The sequence below is a fragment of the Meles meles genome, chromosome 20, assembly GCF_922984935.1.
Source record: "Meles meles chromosome 20, mMelMel3.1 paternal haplotype, whole genome shotgun sequence".
NCBI classification, from domain to species: domain Eukaryota; kingdom Metazoa; phylum Chordata; class Mammalia; order Carnivora; family Mustelidae; genus Meles; species Meles meles.
The window spans coordinates 52,575,695-52,590,316 of record NC_060085.1 but is presented as its reverse complement, the minus strand read 5'-3'; the positions used below and the strand labels follow the sequence as shown (position 1 = coordinate 52,590,316).

The 14,622-nt window shown below is 51.4% G+C and overlaps 1 protein-coding gene across 3 annotated transcripts; it reads right to left on the bottom strand.

The window, feature by feature from the left end:
* Positions 1 to 376: 376 nt before the first annotated feature.
* IL17RE (interleukin 17 receptor E) lies at positions 377 to 11,485 on the bottom strand. 3 transcript variants are annotated; one of them, XM_045991530.1, is made up of 17 exons: positions 11,051 to 11,485; positions 10,680 to 10,695; positions 9,965 to 10,084; positions 9,020 to 9,117; positions 8,607 to 8,766; positions 8,378 to 8,517; positions 7,419 to 7,487; positions 6,444 to 6,510; positions 5,334 to 5,509; positions 5,196 to 5,243; positions 5,068 to 5,113; positions 4,748 to 4,896; positions 2,497 to 2,565; positions 1,978 to 2,029; positions 1,795 to 1,893; positions 1,654 to 1,713; positions 377 to 1,284 (listed from the first exon to the last, which is right to left on the bottom strand). In XM_045991530.1, the coding sequence occupies exons 1-17, from the start codon at positions 11,180 to 11,182 to the stop codon at positions 689 to 691; spliced, it is 2,097 nt and encodes a 698-aa protein (XP_045847486.1). In that variant the 5' UTR covers positions 11,183 to 11,485; the 3' UTR covers positions 377 to 688. The 3 variants fall into 3 exon arrangements, with proteins under 3 accessions (XP_045847486.1, XP_045847483.1, XP_045847485.1); XM_045991527.1 differs by having other exon boundaries at positions 4,748 to 5,113; XM_045991529.1 differs by lacking the exon at positions 1,654 to 1,713 and having other exon boundaries at positions 4,748 to 5,113.
* Between the last annotated feature and the right edge of the window lie 3,137 nt (positions 11,486 to 14,622).

Sequence of the window (14,622 nt, the reverse complement as noted above, 5' to 3'; positions counted from 1 at the left end):
GCTCATGAGAATGTGAAGGATGTGGTTGTGGGTGTGGACATGGAAGATCTGGGCCCACAGATGATGCATAACAACCCCAGGGAGGGCTGTGCTGTCCCCCCCTCCAACTCAGTATCCTGGGCACCCTAGAGAAGCACACCGTGTCTCTTAGCTTATCCATTATGCTTGCCTTTATTAATTTTCTTTTGATCTTGGTTTCTACTGTCCCACCTTTGCCCTGGACACCCAAGGCCAAAACCTCTTTCCCTGGGTCAGGCTCCCTCCCTCCCTCCCTCCGTCCTCTGGGCAGGGCTCCCTTTTGGGAAAGCAGTATCCCTGCCTCAGAAAGGGTTTTCCTCCCCTCCCCGCCCCCCAGAATTGGCATGGCTCCTGCCTCCTCTACCTCTGTCCCACACCTCTCCAGCCTGGACTGGAGCATGTGCAGACTGCTCTTTCTGCAATTTCGAAGAAAAGAAGTGTGAGGAGTTCCCCACCCCCAACAGAACTGGGGTCACTGGAGCCCTCATTAAACAGCGACTCTCCCTGCTGGCTCCTAAAGGGTAAACACGAGGAAGAAGCCCGACGCTTAAGGAAGGGGCTGGGACAGAGAGGGAGGTGCTCTACTCCCAGGCCAGCAAACAGAGCTGTAAGAATTTTTGGCCAGTAGTCCTGAGGAAGCACCCCAAGGATTCTAGGGTAGAAGGCTCATTCAGGGGTTCCAGCCAGTACCCGTACGCCTGTCTCTGCTCAGCCTCGGTGGGCAAAATTTGGCGGCCTCGAGTTCCAGCTGGTGGCACAGCTCCAGGCGACCCCGCAGGCACCGCCGATTCCCGAGGCGGCCTCCGCTGGCGGCTTCGGTGGAAGGCGGCGCGTCTAGCGCCCGCAGCAGGCGTGGCAGGTCGCGCAGGAGGCGGTAGCGTGGCAGGTCGCGCAGCGGAGGGGGAATGTCTCCCTTGGCACAGAGGCGACTGAAGTAAGCAAGCAGCAGCAGCGGGCGCGGGGCGGCGCGGAGCAGGGCGCGCAGGGGTGCGGAGTGGGGATCCCGGCCTTGGGCTGGACTGGGGCCGGCACTGCTCCACAGAAGCAGCACGGTGCCCCGCTCCTGCGCAACGCGCGCCCGTGCAGCCCACAGCCACGGCAGCGGGCCCACGCGCGCCACGCGCGTCCCCTCCCACAGGTCCACGATCACGTCGCGCCCGCCGCCCAGCGATGCCCGCAGCAGTTCAGCCAGCGCTCCCACCAGGCGCCGCTGCGCCTCCGAGTCGGCCACGTGCAGGAGCAACACCGGCCGAGCTCGACCAGGGCCTGCGGGCGGGAGTAGCAGATGAAAGGGTGGGCTGCTGAGGGAGAGCCCAGCACTTCCCCTCCCCTACTCCACCCTGACTCTCCTTTTTCCTGCCTTGGGGCTAACTCACCGAGTGCCCCACCTGGTTCCTTATCTGCACTAGGGGTAAGTACCTAAGGCAACTTTAGCCAAGAGGGTGTCATTGGGCTAATTAGATAAAAGCACCCGGAAGGGGTCCGGTCTAGGGCGCCAGGTTTGGCAGGTGCAGCGCAGGCTGGATTTCCGCCCCACTGGTCTCTTCCTAGAGACCACTAACAGTGAACCATCTGCACAGAGGGACCTTTGCTCTGCCTTAACCATTCCGGACCACTAGGGGGCCTGAGCCTCACCACTTTGGGTAGCAGAGAACTCCGTGCACCGGCAGGGCCACGGCTCTTCTGGAAGGGAGCCTAGGCAGGGGAAGGGTGGGGGGCAACTAGCTTAGGCTCTGTGCAGATCTGAATCCTCAGGTTACCCCAGAGTAAGCTTACCTGGCAGTGGACGCCGGCGGGTGAAGACCAGAACAATGCCCAATAGGGTGGTGAGGGCCAGCAGTGCCAGTATCAAGAGCCCCACGTGTCTATGAGAGACTGAGTCAAGCAGGGTGAGGCCAAGCCAGGCTCCTCAGTGCTCAACCTCCTTCTAACCCCACCCCGTCTCTCCCAAGAACTCACCATCTGGACACAAGAGGTGCTTCCAGGAAAACTGAACATCTGACCTCCACACCTGAGGGCAGAGAGCCCCCCACCCCTGTAAGCCAGGGTAGCCCCTTCTTCCAGGGGAAGCTGAGTAGGGCAAGAGAAGGGTATAGGGAATTTCTGCAGCACAGGGTTTGTGTTTGGTCCAACTGTGGTTGGGCTCGCAACAGGTCAAGAGTGGCAACCCAAAAAATAAACTTGAAGCTGGCCAGGGCATCCAGGAGGACCAGGAGGGCAGAGGCCCTGAATGAAATAATCAGATGCCATGGAGCTCAAGCCCATTGTCACCATGCCTGAATGATTCTTTCCAGGAGAAGCCAGAAATCAGCTTTTTAAAATATGACCTCTCCAGTATTTAAATGGTAGTAATTCGTTCCAATTTCAAATACCAGGCTGGCCAAACCAAACATTTTTGCAGACTGCATTTGCCCCCATGAGCTCCCTGTAGAGTAGATGCTAGGGGAGTACGTACAGAGTGAGGGCAGGACTCCTTACCAGGACACAGCTCCCTGGCTTCAGGAAAGGAATGATGAGATCTAGTGTCACTGGGCTTGAGCCCTGAGTCTGTGGGAACAAAGAGCAGAATGTCTCCATAGTGTCAAATCTGGCTCTGTCCAGTCTGAGTCTTTGCCCACACTCTTCTTCCTTTCTGCCCTCCCACCCCCACAGAAATCCCACCCAGGATTAAGGCCAAGTGCCACTGCTGACAAGAAAGAGGTCTCCTGGGATGCCTGGGTGGCTCATTTGGTTAAGCGTCTGCCTTTGGCTCAGGTCATGATCCCAAAGTCCTGGGATCGAGTCCCGCATCAGGCTCCTTGCTCAGAGGGGAGTCTGTTTCTCTCTCTGCCTGCTGCTCCCCCCCTGCTTGTGCTCCCTCTCTCTGACAAATAAATTTTTAGAATCTTAAAAAAAAAAAAAGAAGTCTTCCTCCTGCTTCATTCTCAAGCACCCCACTGATTATTCCCAGAGCGGAACTGTTGCACAGATACACATTAATCAGGCGCTCATCAACAAACATGCTCTGGGTGTCTACTTTGTGTCAAGCTCTGAGGAAAGAAGACACAGATATTGTCTCTGTCCTCCAGCAGTTCATAAACCAAGGAACCTAACTATATAACCTGCCTCCCTTCTCTGTCCCACACATCTGAAGGGATGGCTTGTTCACTGAAAAGAACCTAAGTTGTGAAGTGACCACAGCTAAAACCAGGCTTAACTATTGCCTTTGTGGCTCCTAGCTGTGTGATCTTTGCACGGAGATAGGTTACCTCCCTCCCTGACCCTCAGTTTCTTCATTTGTACACGAGGACTAATAATCTTTATTTTACTGGGTTATTGAGAGCATCCCATGGGAATATGCATGTTAACACCCCCTACAATACATGGTGCCGGGTGAATTTCTTCAGCAGTAGTAGTTATTATTACACTGTGGACTCCTTAGGGGCAGACACTGTGTTATTTACTTTTTTTGTATCTCCCAGGGCCCAATACAGGGTAGGCACAGAGTAGGGATTCAATAAGTGCATGCTAAGTTGGACAGAACTGATTGCCATCTGTATACAGGCAGAATACGGCTCCACCCTATGTTCTGGGTGTTGGTTAGGGAGTTGACCAGCATCTCCATCCTTCCGGAACTCCCTCTATCTCCAACACCCCTACCACCCCTGTCCCAGATCCCATTCTTCAGCCAGCTGTCAGCAGCTGCTGACACGGTGATGCTCAAATCATGGCTGAACTCAATGAAGGTGGTCTTCCCCCTGCTCACAGAAACAAATGAGTCCATGGATTTAGCTATCAATTTTAGGTTATCCCATGGGACTTGGTCTTAAATCTTAAGCATGGCTCGGTATTAAATTTTAAACATTTTCTTTTAAAGTGTAATGTTCCTCCAGGAAGCTCCCAGCTATCTTTTTGTTTGTTTGTTTGTTTCAAGATTTTATTTATTATTTGACAGAGAGAGAGGGAACACAAGCAGGGGGATGGGAGAGGGAGCAGCAGGCTTCCTGCTGAGCAGGGAGCCTAATGTGGGGCTTGATCCCAGGACCCTGGGATCATGACCTGAGCCAAAGGCAGACACCCAACGACTGAGCCACCCAGGCGCTCCAAATTTTAAACATTTGCTATCACCTATTTGCTTGCGAGCCCTCATAGAATGCAAGACAAATAAGCAAGCTACAAGTGAGTGTTTAAGAACTGGAAGGAGCTAGTCATGCTTAGTCAGATTGGTGCTATGGTTTGAGGGACATATATGATTGTGGTTTTTATATCAGACACACAGAAGAGAGTCTGCTAGTCAGACTGTTCCTGGTTCACATAATAAAGTTAAGTCTGTGAGTAGTTCACAGTATTCTGTGAAGACCTCCTCAGCTTCTAGGGGCTCTGCCTCCTGAGATAGGGAACATCTGCCAAGTGCCTTGTGGAGACAAACAGGAACACAGGGACAGAGGATAGCGGTCCAAGAGAGGGCCTTGGTATAAAATGTGGCAGCAGACTGAGTGGTCAGAGGACAGCTGGGTGTGGGAGCGCTGGTCTCTTGCCACTTTATCTGGGGTAAGTTCAGAAACTAAAAGGATTAGAAACTGCTCCATGAACCCTCCACTGACTGAAGAACCAGCTGAACAAAGACCGGTCAAGTAAATAAATAGCCAGATGATATAAGTTAGAGATTTGTCTGCCTCCACTTGTTGTGCTCTGAGCAACGAGATGGTGGGGGTGGGGGGAGAGGGTTGGAGCCCTGGCTGGGCCATACCTGACTGATGCTGTACACAGGGGGCACCAAGCTGTCCTGCCCCAAGCTTGGGTGGCTCCAGGCAGCACTGAAGGTGGCGTGTATCCTTGAGGAGAAGTGAAGGACCAGCTGCTGGGCCTGGGTATCCATGCTCACGTTCCAGGATGGGGCTGCCAGGGTGGGAAAGGGCATCATGGGAGACATTCTGTTTGCGGGAGGCGATAGGAGTGGGGATGTGGTTGCCAGAGAAGTCAGAACAGCGCTTGAGCCTGGTTTGGTCCCAGTTGGGTAAGGGTTCAGTGGTGGAAGGGCGTCCCAGCCAGAGTCACTTATCAGCTCACCCGTCTGGTGGGGGCATTCAACATGGCTGCTATTTCCAAATGAGAACTGAGAAATCCAAGAATGGCAAGTCAGCAAGCTCCAGGCACCATCCATACCCCTCCCCATCCACTGTCACCCACGCTTGTACCTTGAAGCAAAGCTGGGGATGCAGGTCTATTCCCTCCAAGACATACCACTGCGGTAGGAGAAGAGAGTTAGTCAGGGAGCAGGGCCCTGGACCCCAGCCCTGCCCACTCAAGTCCCGGGGCGGGGGGGCCTGGCTCACCCCCTCTGACTCTCGAGCTGTGGCATTGGGGAGGTCTTCACAGAGGGTGTTCCAGCCCCACTTCTGGCAGAGGGAGGCCTCCAGCTTCAGTGGGCAGCGGAGGGTCAGGGCCATGACCATCTGACTGTGCTGGCTGTAGTCAGTAAAGTGCACTGACTTCCAGAAGTCCGAGCCATCTGGGCACATGGCAGGCAGGGGCAGAGAGTGAGGCCCACCGAGGCCTGAGTCCTGCTTTGGCCTCTGCCTCACTTTGTATCCCCATCCCTGGGGGCACCAGGGATGCCCAGCACGGTTGCTGGCGTGTCTAGGTTATTCAATAAATAAGCATGCTTTCTCCAGACCTTTTATGACCTTTTCTACTTCGCTGTCTCATCTCCTGCCTGTGCCTCCATTCTGGCCAGTTCTCTGCTGCTCCCCAAACTAAAAATCTGCAGATCTTTGCTCAGGTTCCTCTCAGAACCAGGGATGTTCCCCTCGCTACTCTCCTTTTGAAATACTGCCCCTTGTCTCAGCCCAGCTCGGGCGTCACCTCCTGTAAGAGACCCTATGATCTGACAGACTTCATGGGCTTCTCCCTTCCCCGAATTCATGGCCTATAGCCTAGTCCACAGTTCTAAAAGTGCCCTGGACTTTGGGCTGCTTTGCACTCTTCATTTGCTGTGTTTCAGGGTCCTGTCTCTTTAATTTGGGGATAACAACATGCATACAGCATTTCAGACTTCACCAGCCACTTTCACATAGAATATTGAATGCAAGTCTCATCCACAGTTGGAAAGGAAGGCTGGGCAAGTATAACTACTTTGCTGATGAAGAAATTAAGGTTCAGAGAACAATAAGTGAGATGTGACCTCAGGACTTCAGGCCCATTCCCTTAGGACACTACCTCCTGGGTCTCCTGCTTCTGAACCTCTCACAGTGCCTAGTACAATGTTCAATACTCTGATTTGTTGGGAGGTGAATGGTAGATACACTAACCCTTTCCCCCTACCAACTCCAGGGAAAGTGCCTGCATGCCTTCTGGGGGCTTCCTCTACAACATAGGGGTGAAATGTGTGTGTGTGTGTGTGTGTGTAAGACACTGAGGGCTAGGAATGCACATGCAGCACTCACAGGCTTCAGGCCAGTTCTGGAAGGGACATTTTTTGCGCCTCACGGTGTCCTCTTGCAGGTAGGATACCTGGGGGGACAATGGAACAGTCAGGGAGGATCATAGGAATGGCGTCTCCTCTATCACTCAGACACGGAACTCCTGGCTTGACCTTGCCCTGATGCCAGCTACCCGAGCCGGCAGGGCATGGAGGAGGGGAAACAGTGAAGGGTACAGGCAAGGGTCAGTGGGGCATGACCGGAGTCTAGGAGCAAAATCACAACCTGGGAGGCTGAGTCCTCTTCTCCCTGGAGAGGAGAATCTATGCTCCCCCCAGGAAAAAAGGAAGTTCACATTCCTACACCTTTAGCTTTCCTGGATTCCCAAGGAATGCCTTGTACCGACTCCTCCCTCTGGACCACCCAAACAAGGATTGTCCACCCCGGCAGCTGCTCCCTGCCCCCATGTGTCCTTCTGTACCTCCCCTTTTGCCTCCTCCTGGTCAACAAGGTCCCCTGCATTTTCTTTCTAGTCCACAGAAGTCTTAATGCTAGGCACCTCAGCTTTGTAAGGAACAGAGAACTACCAGGGCAGGCTCATGGTGACAAGACTTTTGAAGCCACATGGAATCTGCCAGTGGCCCCACGTGCCCCCATCATGACTCCTCAGAACACACGGTAAAGGTAACTGTGTATGCCGTCTCTGTGGGCTAAGGCCAGTCTGAACCTAGGAAAGCTGGGTTTAGTTGGACTGAGGTTGGAATCACCACCACCACCACCCCACCCCGCCCCCCGCAACAATATCTCCTGTTTGGCAGGACACTTCTGTCTCTGACCCAGCGCGTGGCTCACAGTCAAGCTGGCAGCCATCTTCCCAAGCATCTCGTCAACACTCAGTCTTTTCAAGACCTGACTCACTAAAGATACGCTTGACCAACTGTGCCTCTGGGAGGCCTAGAAGTGGAGCCAGGGACAACCCAGACCTTCTCCTCTGCTTACCTCTATGCACAGACAGGGCAGAAAAAATTCATAAGGCAGGTCTACAGTGTGGCCTCCAGACACAATTTTCTGTTGACAAAGCAGCAAAAGGAGAGAAGAAATGCCTGAGAAAGAGCTTGGGCACCCTGAACAAGGGCAGTAGAAAGCTGAAACCTTGGCCAACACACCCTGTTTTTCTCTTATCTGAGACTTAGTTCTTCCACTGCGAAATTTCCTTTTGGGGTGGTGGGTTGTCCCTGCTCCCTGCTCTACAGTCTATTTGCTCTAGGTATCTCAATATATGAGGTGGGGACAGGGAGGAAAGAAGGAGAGTATTAAACATTTTTGGAGTCTCCACTGTATGCCAGGGAGGGTGCTAGGTGCTAGAAGCATTAACTCACTCAATGAATTGAACACTAGCATCACAGTGATCTTCATTTGAGAAATGAAGAGAGCTGAGGACCTCAGAGGTACAGCTTCAGTCCCACAAATGGTACCAGCCACATACCAGGGCATCTACAGCAACTGGAGTTTGAAGGGGGATATGAGGCCCGGGCTGGAAAATGGGGAACATCTCATTCTCTGAGGGGCAGCAGCAAAAGGAGGGAGATGAAAGGGTACCAAGAAAGATGTAACCACTTCTTGATGGGAACTGAAAAGCCTTCTTAATGCAACCTGAATCTCACTGAGGGTCTTCTCGCTGGGGATACATGCTGTATTCATTTCTTTGCTGGGCATTCATGGTTGCTCCAAGTCTCTGTTTGCCCTTTGCCTTCCTCTCCTCCCAGCTGACAGGGACCCCTGCACTTTCTGTCTAATCCAAAGAAGGCTTAAATGCTAGGTACTTCAGACTTGTAGGGAGGTCCTAGACAATGAATATCCTTCTCTGGGCCTCAGTCTCCCCATGTATACAATGGGGAGATCTCTTTTGCTCCAGAACTGTGTGATCTGGCTTTTTGAAGGGAGACAATATTCCATACCTGCGTGTCGAAGGGACTGCTCAGCTCCTCACATTCTAGTACCCACTGGTGACAAAGACGCACGCTGACCTCAGGTCCTGGAGGAATGGTCACTTGAATAGCCCGTGCCTCGGGCAGCAAATCAAAGAAGAACTCTGGCCCTGGGGAGAAGGGGGACCCCTTGTCTCTTGGCTTGGGCACACGCACCAATACTTGGCTGCACCCATTTCTGGTCACACCCCATGCTTACCTTCATGCCTTTGTGAGCTGCGTCTGGGGAGACCTTCCAATGCCTTCGGATCTGAAGGTTGGGTCCTTTTAGTGCGCAACCCCTTGTGAGAGATGTCTGGGGAGGGGACAGCGATGTGATGACCCTTCCCAGACAGGCAACAGCCACTCAGCAGCTTCCTCTGTAGGCAGAGAACATGGTTGGCCTTGGGCCAGGAATCAGGCTTTTATTGTTGCTTCTGGAACCTGGGGCCCCACAGGCAAGTCATTCAATCTTTAGGCCTTGGTTTCCCTAAGTGTGTAATGGACAGAACAGTCCCCTTCATGACCACGCTTTCTATCTTTCCATCACCACGCGACTAGAGTGTAAAGGAGAGGCTAGGAACAAAAGCGCTGTGGGGCGTGGGGCAGAGCTGGAACTGGCAGGGGGAGTACCTGAGCAGATGCTGGCATCTTGTGTCTCCTACAGAACCGGAACTTACATGACTTTTTGTATTTCTGCACCAGGAGGTGGAGCCAGCCCCCCTGGAGGCCTGTGCAGGAAAGGACATATTTACTATCCCGCCCTTCACTGCCCATCTGCTACTTGGAAATGTGGCCTGATTTTAGATAGTAAGTCATTTCAAATCATGGAGGGGAGTTGTACCAAGCTTCTTTAGTCCTGAAAGTTATGATATAGTTAAAAACGATTAATTTCTTAAGTAGATAAAAAGTCACACACACACACAAACACACACACACACATATATGCAAAAATATCCATTGTAGCGTTATTTAAAACAGTGAAAAACTAGAAACTGTGAATTCTTTTTTTTTTTAAGATTTTATTTATTTATTTGTCAGAGAGAGAAAGGGAGAGAGAGTGAGCAAGCACTGGCAGAGTGGCAGGCAGAGGCAGAGGGAGAGGCAGGCTCCCTGCTGAGCAAGGAGCCCGACGTGGGACTCGATCCCAGGAGCCTGGGATCATGACCTGAGCGGAAGGCAGAGGCTTTAACCCTCTGAGCCACCCAGGTGCCCCCCGAAACTGAATTCTTAAGCGGTGTTTGGGCATTTAGTAAGTGCTGGGCACTGAACTAGGCAATGAAAATACAGAGAATAAGAAGATCTTACTTTGCAATTAGAAGGTAATACTAGTAAACTCGCAGAACTAAAACCATTTCATCTCAAACATTGGTATCAGTGGAACGGAGAAACACCTTCGCAAAATGATACAACTGACCCATAAACATCAGTTGTGGTATGCTATTTTAGGATGACCTGTCCCTATTGAGGTCGACAATAGGAGAGACATGATAAGTCCCACTTTCCTCAGCCTGGGCACCCCCCAAACACCCTAATTCACATCTCTGCTGAGAACAGCCGAAAGGGCTGTTTTCATACCTAGAGGATCTGACGCCAGATGCAGGCACGCATAGCGGCGGAGCCAGAGCTGAGCACACTGAGGCCTTGGGGACACAGCAAGGGTCAGCTGGGTATGGCAAGGAATACGGGCAGACCTTCCTGGGAAGGACGAAAAGTAAATCAAATGGTAGGGTCCCAGGAAGCCCCTCCTGCCTCAGACAAGGTGGACTGGAGGCTGAGATGTGTGGCTTTGGGCAAGTTATGGACTTCTCTAAGCCTCAGCTTCATCGTTCATTAAGTGGGACTGTTGTCAAGATCAGGTGAGATAACATGTGGGAAAATGATCCGTAAACCAGATACTATTAGATATGAAAGTTCATTGTTGTAGCACCGACAGGAGTGAAGGAATAGTTAAGGGGAGTTCCTAGAGGTTATCCTGTGTCTCTCCTTTAATCCCCCCACAGCTCAGGGGCAGCGGCTTTCATCCTACAATCATTTCTGCCACCCTGCTCTACGCCTCAGAAACTGCCCCTCAGACCCGGAGTCAGAGGGGCTAAGGCCACTGCCTGCAGCCACAGGTGGAGTGTGTTGGAACTGCAATGCAAATCCAGGCTTGCCCTGACTCTAAACCCTGTGTTTTCTCCTTTATATGCTAACTTCCCAAGTTGGGAGACAAAAATTTGAATGGAAAGCTCCCTAGGGATCTGGAACAAAAGGGACACAGAAGAGAAGCAGGGCAGGGAATGAGACTCACCAGTGAGAGTGTCTTCCTGAAGACACAGTGCCCAGCAGGGCCAAGAAAGAAGAGAAAAATTATTAGTAGGGATTCCTATGGTGGGGCAGGGGGGCATTCTCCCTGGGGTCTTTGCCTCAAATCACCTAATTCCAAGGCCCATATCCCAATAGCCCATCCACTCTGGCTCTTGTCCTCCCAGCTCAACCCTGCCCAGGCCCTCAGCACTCCAGAACCTTGGCTACCCCTGCAAGACCATATAGAGGACACACTGGGGCTGCAAGCAGGGCCCAGGGACTTGGGAGACATGAGAGGACAGGCAGAAAAGTGGGGAGCTTTACCAGCCTGTGGCAGGGAGAGGTCCCTACTGGGCAGCCGCAGCATTACCTTACCATGTGGGAGGCCAGCAGACAGTGGGTGCTCCAGCGGGGCAGGTAGGGGCAGCCAATCCTGGAGGAGGCAGAGAGGCCAATGAACAGCAAGAGGAGAAGCAGGAGTGGAGCTACCAATCTGGGGCTCCCCATGGGCTTCCGTGGGGTCAGAGCACCCAGACCATGGCTGCACAATCTGAAGGTGGGCAGGAGGACCTTGCTGTTGCAACCCCAGGGAGTGCAGGGAGCCAGAGTCTACGCCTCTGCCAGCCCCTGCCCCGCCCTGCCCCAAAGCTCCTCCTCGATCCTAGATCCTAACCAGCCAGCCAGGCTACATTCCTTCTCCTAGCGGAGGGACAGAAGGACGGTTGCCGCAACCCCTCTGTCCCCCGCCCCCAGAAAACCCTACTGCTCCCCTGGAGGGCAAGGGGCTCCTGCTCTGGCAGAGAAATAACAGGAAAGAGGCCAGCGCAGGGTTAGGGGGATGGAGGGCTGTCCCCACTTCTTAACCCCTCCTACTCCTGCAACACCCTGCAGATTTGACCCGCCCACTAATGCTCTTGGACTTGGAGCTTCCTTGGAGATGTGCTTTATCCCCTCACTTAGAGAATTAACAGAACTATTAAGCGCTATTCTGCATGGGGTCTGGAGACAGAGGTGACTGAGGCACCATTTAGAGTTGAACAGAACAACAAAAAGTCACCGCAGGATGCATGTAAACCTCACATGCCCCCATACACATCCTACTCCCCACCTAGCTGACCCTCAACACTACATAGCCCAGCTTTCTCTCCCCACCCAGCTCTTCTGGACAAAGGGCTCCATGCCAAAGGGGTCTCCAGCTTCAAGAATCCTCTAATCAGTACAGTCTGCTCAGGAAGCCCCAGAGTACATAGCTGAGCCCTGGAGCCGAGGGAGCAGGCCCCACGCACTGACCTGGTTTCCTGTGGTTTCCGATGCTGACGAGGCTCCAGGCTTTGTGGGGACCCTCCCCATCATCCCACAGCTTCCTCCTGCTCATGGAGCATTTGAGCTGCTACAAGTCCTTACCTTGGTGACACACATAGAATGCAAGTTTGGGGCACACTGAAGGGATTAGGTCATCTTGACATTGTTATTGTCCCTCTGCACCTTTCAGCAGCCTGACCCTAGCCTCCTTGCAGACAATTCTAGGTCCACTGTCTGAAGACCCATTCGACCCATAATCCTAAAAATACTCTCTGGCTTTTGAGTTTTGCCTATACTTTATGTTCTCCAATACCTAACCATGGATGTTAAGAAATAGGTGGTTTTGTAATTGAATAACTGTAAATAATGATACATTTCATTTAAGCAGCAGTTTACCTGCTTCACATTTTACAAGCACTTCCGTATTTGATCTACCTAATCATCTCACGAGACAGGTAAGTGAGAATTATTTTCATTTCGTAAAGAGAGAAATAGGGAAGGAGAAAGAAGAGTGATTCCATCAAAGGTCTCTAGACCAGGGAGCTCCAATTCGCCACTTCTCATAATTCATTCCTCTTTCTACCAGCCTAAGGTTTCTCCTCCCACTGCCTCATCTCCTTCTACTCCCGGGAACCCAAAAAGGTTTGCCTGGCACAGTCCTGGGTTTTGGCCTGGGAGCCCATCACTGCGAAAACTGATCAGTAAGATACAAAGGAAGCAAAGGGTGAGCTGGCCATATTAAGGATAGGTTAGGGAGTCTTTCCCCTCAATTTTTACCTAGCTTACAGTGGTTTAGATCTATATAAATAATGCAGTTTCCAATGCTCACGGCATGAAGCAAGAAGCTTGGTTCCATCCTAAAATACTTCTATTTTTTCTTTTCTTTTCTTTTTTTAAAAGATTTCATCCATCTATTTGAGAGAGAGAGAGAGAGAGGAGAGAGAGCACAAGCAGGAGTGAAGGGGCAGAGGGAGAGGGACCAGGCTCCACACTGAGCAGGGAGCCAGGCATGGGGCTCAATCCCAGGACCCTGGGATCATGACCCAAGCCAAAGGCAGATGCTTAACCAACGGAGCCACCCAGGCATCCCTAGAATACTGCTCTTTCTTGACCTCTTGTATTTTCTGATCTATCACAGTGAAAATATTTCCTTAATTACTCCCTCACCCTGAGGCTAAGGTATGGTAGAAGAAGCAGAAAAGAAATAAAAGGATCCACATTCACACACACAGAGGGAAAAAAAAATAGAAAGGAAGAAAATGACAGCATAGAAAAGGGAAAGGAATTAAGGTGGGGAAGAAAGGGGGGAAGAAGAGAGAAAAGAAGGTTTGTGTTTTATTTGTCTTGCTGGTTTGCCTATTGATTGTGGACCTAAAAAAAGATTTAGGGTAGTGAGCACTGCAGGCAAACTCAGGCACGTCTAGTAAAGAGTAGGGAATCAGTTCAAGATTTGCTATATTCTTACTATCAGACTCGAGGCCATATGCTTTGCCTACATTATCTCATTTTATTAGTACTACAACCCTTGAAATCTTTTTAAACCATTCTATAGACTTGAACACACTAGGAAGATTAAGTAACTTGTCCAAACACAAAAATGGAGATCTGGGACTCACCACCATGTCTTTCTGCCAGAACATACTGCTTGGGAAGATCTGTGAGAAGTTAAAGGGTTTGTGGGCTCCGGGATCCACAGAATTACTGGATTTAGCAGTGCAGTGTTGTTGGTAGGGTTAACAGTATGAAGGAAGAATTTGGAGTAGTTGGAAAGAACACAGGGAAAGTAGGTCTTATGGTAGTGAGTTAGTGGTTCAGACTTCCAGACTAGTAGGGATTGTTTGGCAAGAGTCAACAGGGGAGGAGTAACTGTGGCTGGAATTCAAGGTAGCCAACTGGAGTAAAAGCCAACTGCAGCACAGAGGCCCTGTCTTCTTAGAAGACCGCTGAAGCCTGTCTTACCTGTGGTTTGTGTCTAAATGAGCGAACCCAGACTTCATGCTCTAATAACCTTTACTTGGGGACCAACCCAGGAGCCAGGAAATTGTGGCAGGCCCCTGCACATGCTCAGACAGAGAGCACACTGTGGGGGCCTTGGACAGCTGGTTTTCTTGAGCCTTACCCTTACATGGACTCTGGTCAGACGGCCACCAGCTTCTCTAGGCTCTTTCTATAATGGCTGATTCCGAAAGTCTCTTGGGGCAACTGGGCCTACTGTTAGGGCACCTTAGGCAGGAAGGGCCAACGCATTAGACCAGTGTAAACCAAGAATGGATGGGTGTTCCTTCCTTCCTTCTGCTCTTCCAGAAGGGATCAATCTCCAGAATTCCAAGGCAAGAGATTATGCTTAAGAGATAGGGACTCCCAGGGGCTCCTGGGTGGCTCAGTGGGTTAAAGCCTCTGCCTTCAGCTCAGGTCATGATCCCGGGCTCTCTTCTCAGTGGGGAGCCTTCATCCCTTCCTCTCTCTGTCTGCCTCTCTGTCTACTTGTAATCTCTGTCAAATAAATAAATCTTTAAAAAAAAAAAGAGAGAGAGATAGGGACCCCCAGTCTGAAAGGGGGAAGTTAACAATGCTCATCAAGGGAGGAAATTTTGGTATTTACTAAGCACCTGCTATGCACTCAACTATTTACACACATTGTTTTA

Excerpts from the sequence above, each read along its gene's own strand:
- IL17RE (XM_045991527.1), bottom strand. The coding sequence starts at position 11,182 with ATGGGGAGCCCCAGATTGGTAGCTCCACTCCTGCTTCTCCTCTTGCTG. Across the intron at positions 8,518-8,606 it reads CAGCTCACAAAGGCATGAAG|GGCCAGAGTTCTTCTTTGAT; the intron begins GTAAGCATGGGG and ends CCTTCTCCCCAG. Across the intron at positions 1,894-1,977 it reads GCACCTCTTGTGTCCAGATG|TCTCTCATAGACACGTGGGG; the intron begins GTGAGTTCTTGG and ends TGCTTGACTCAG.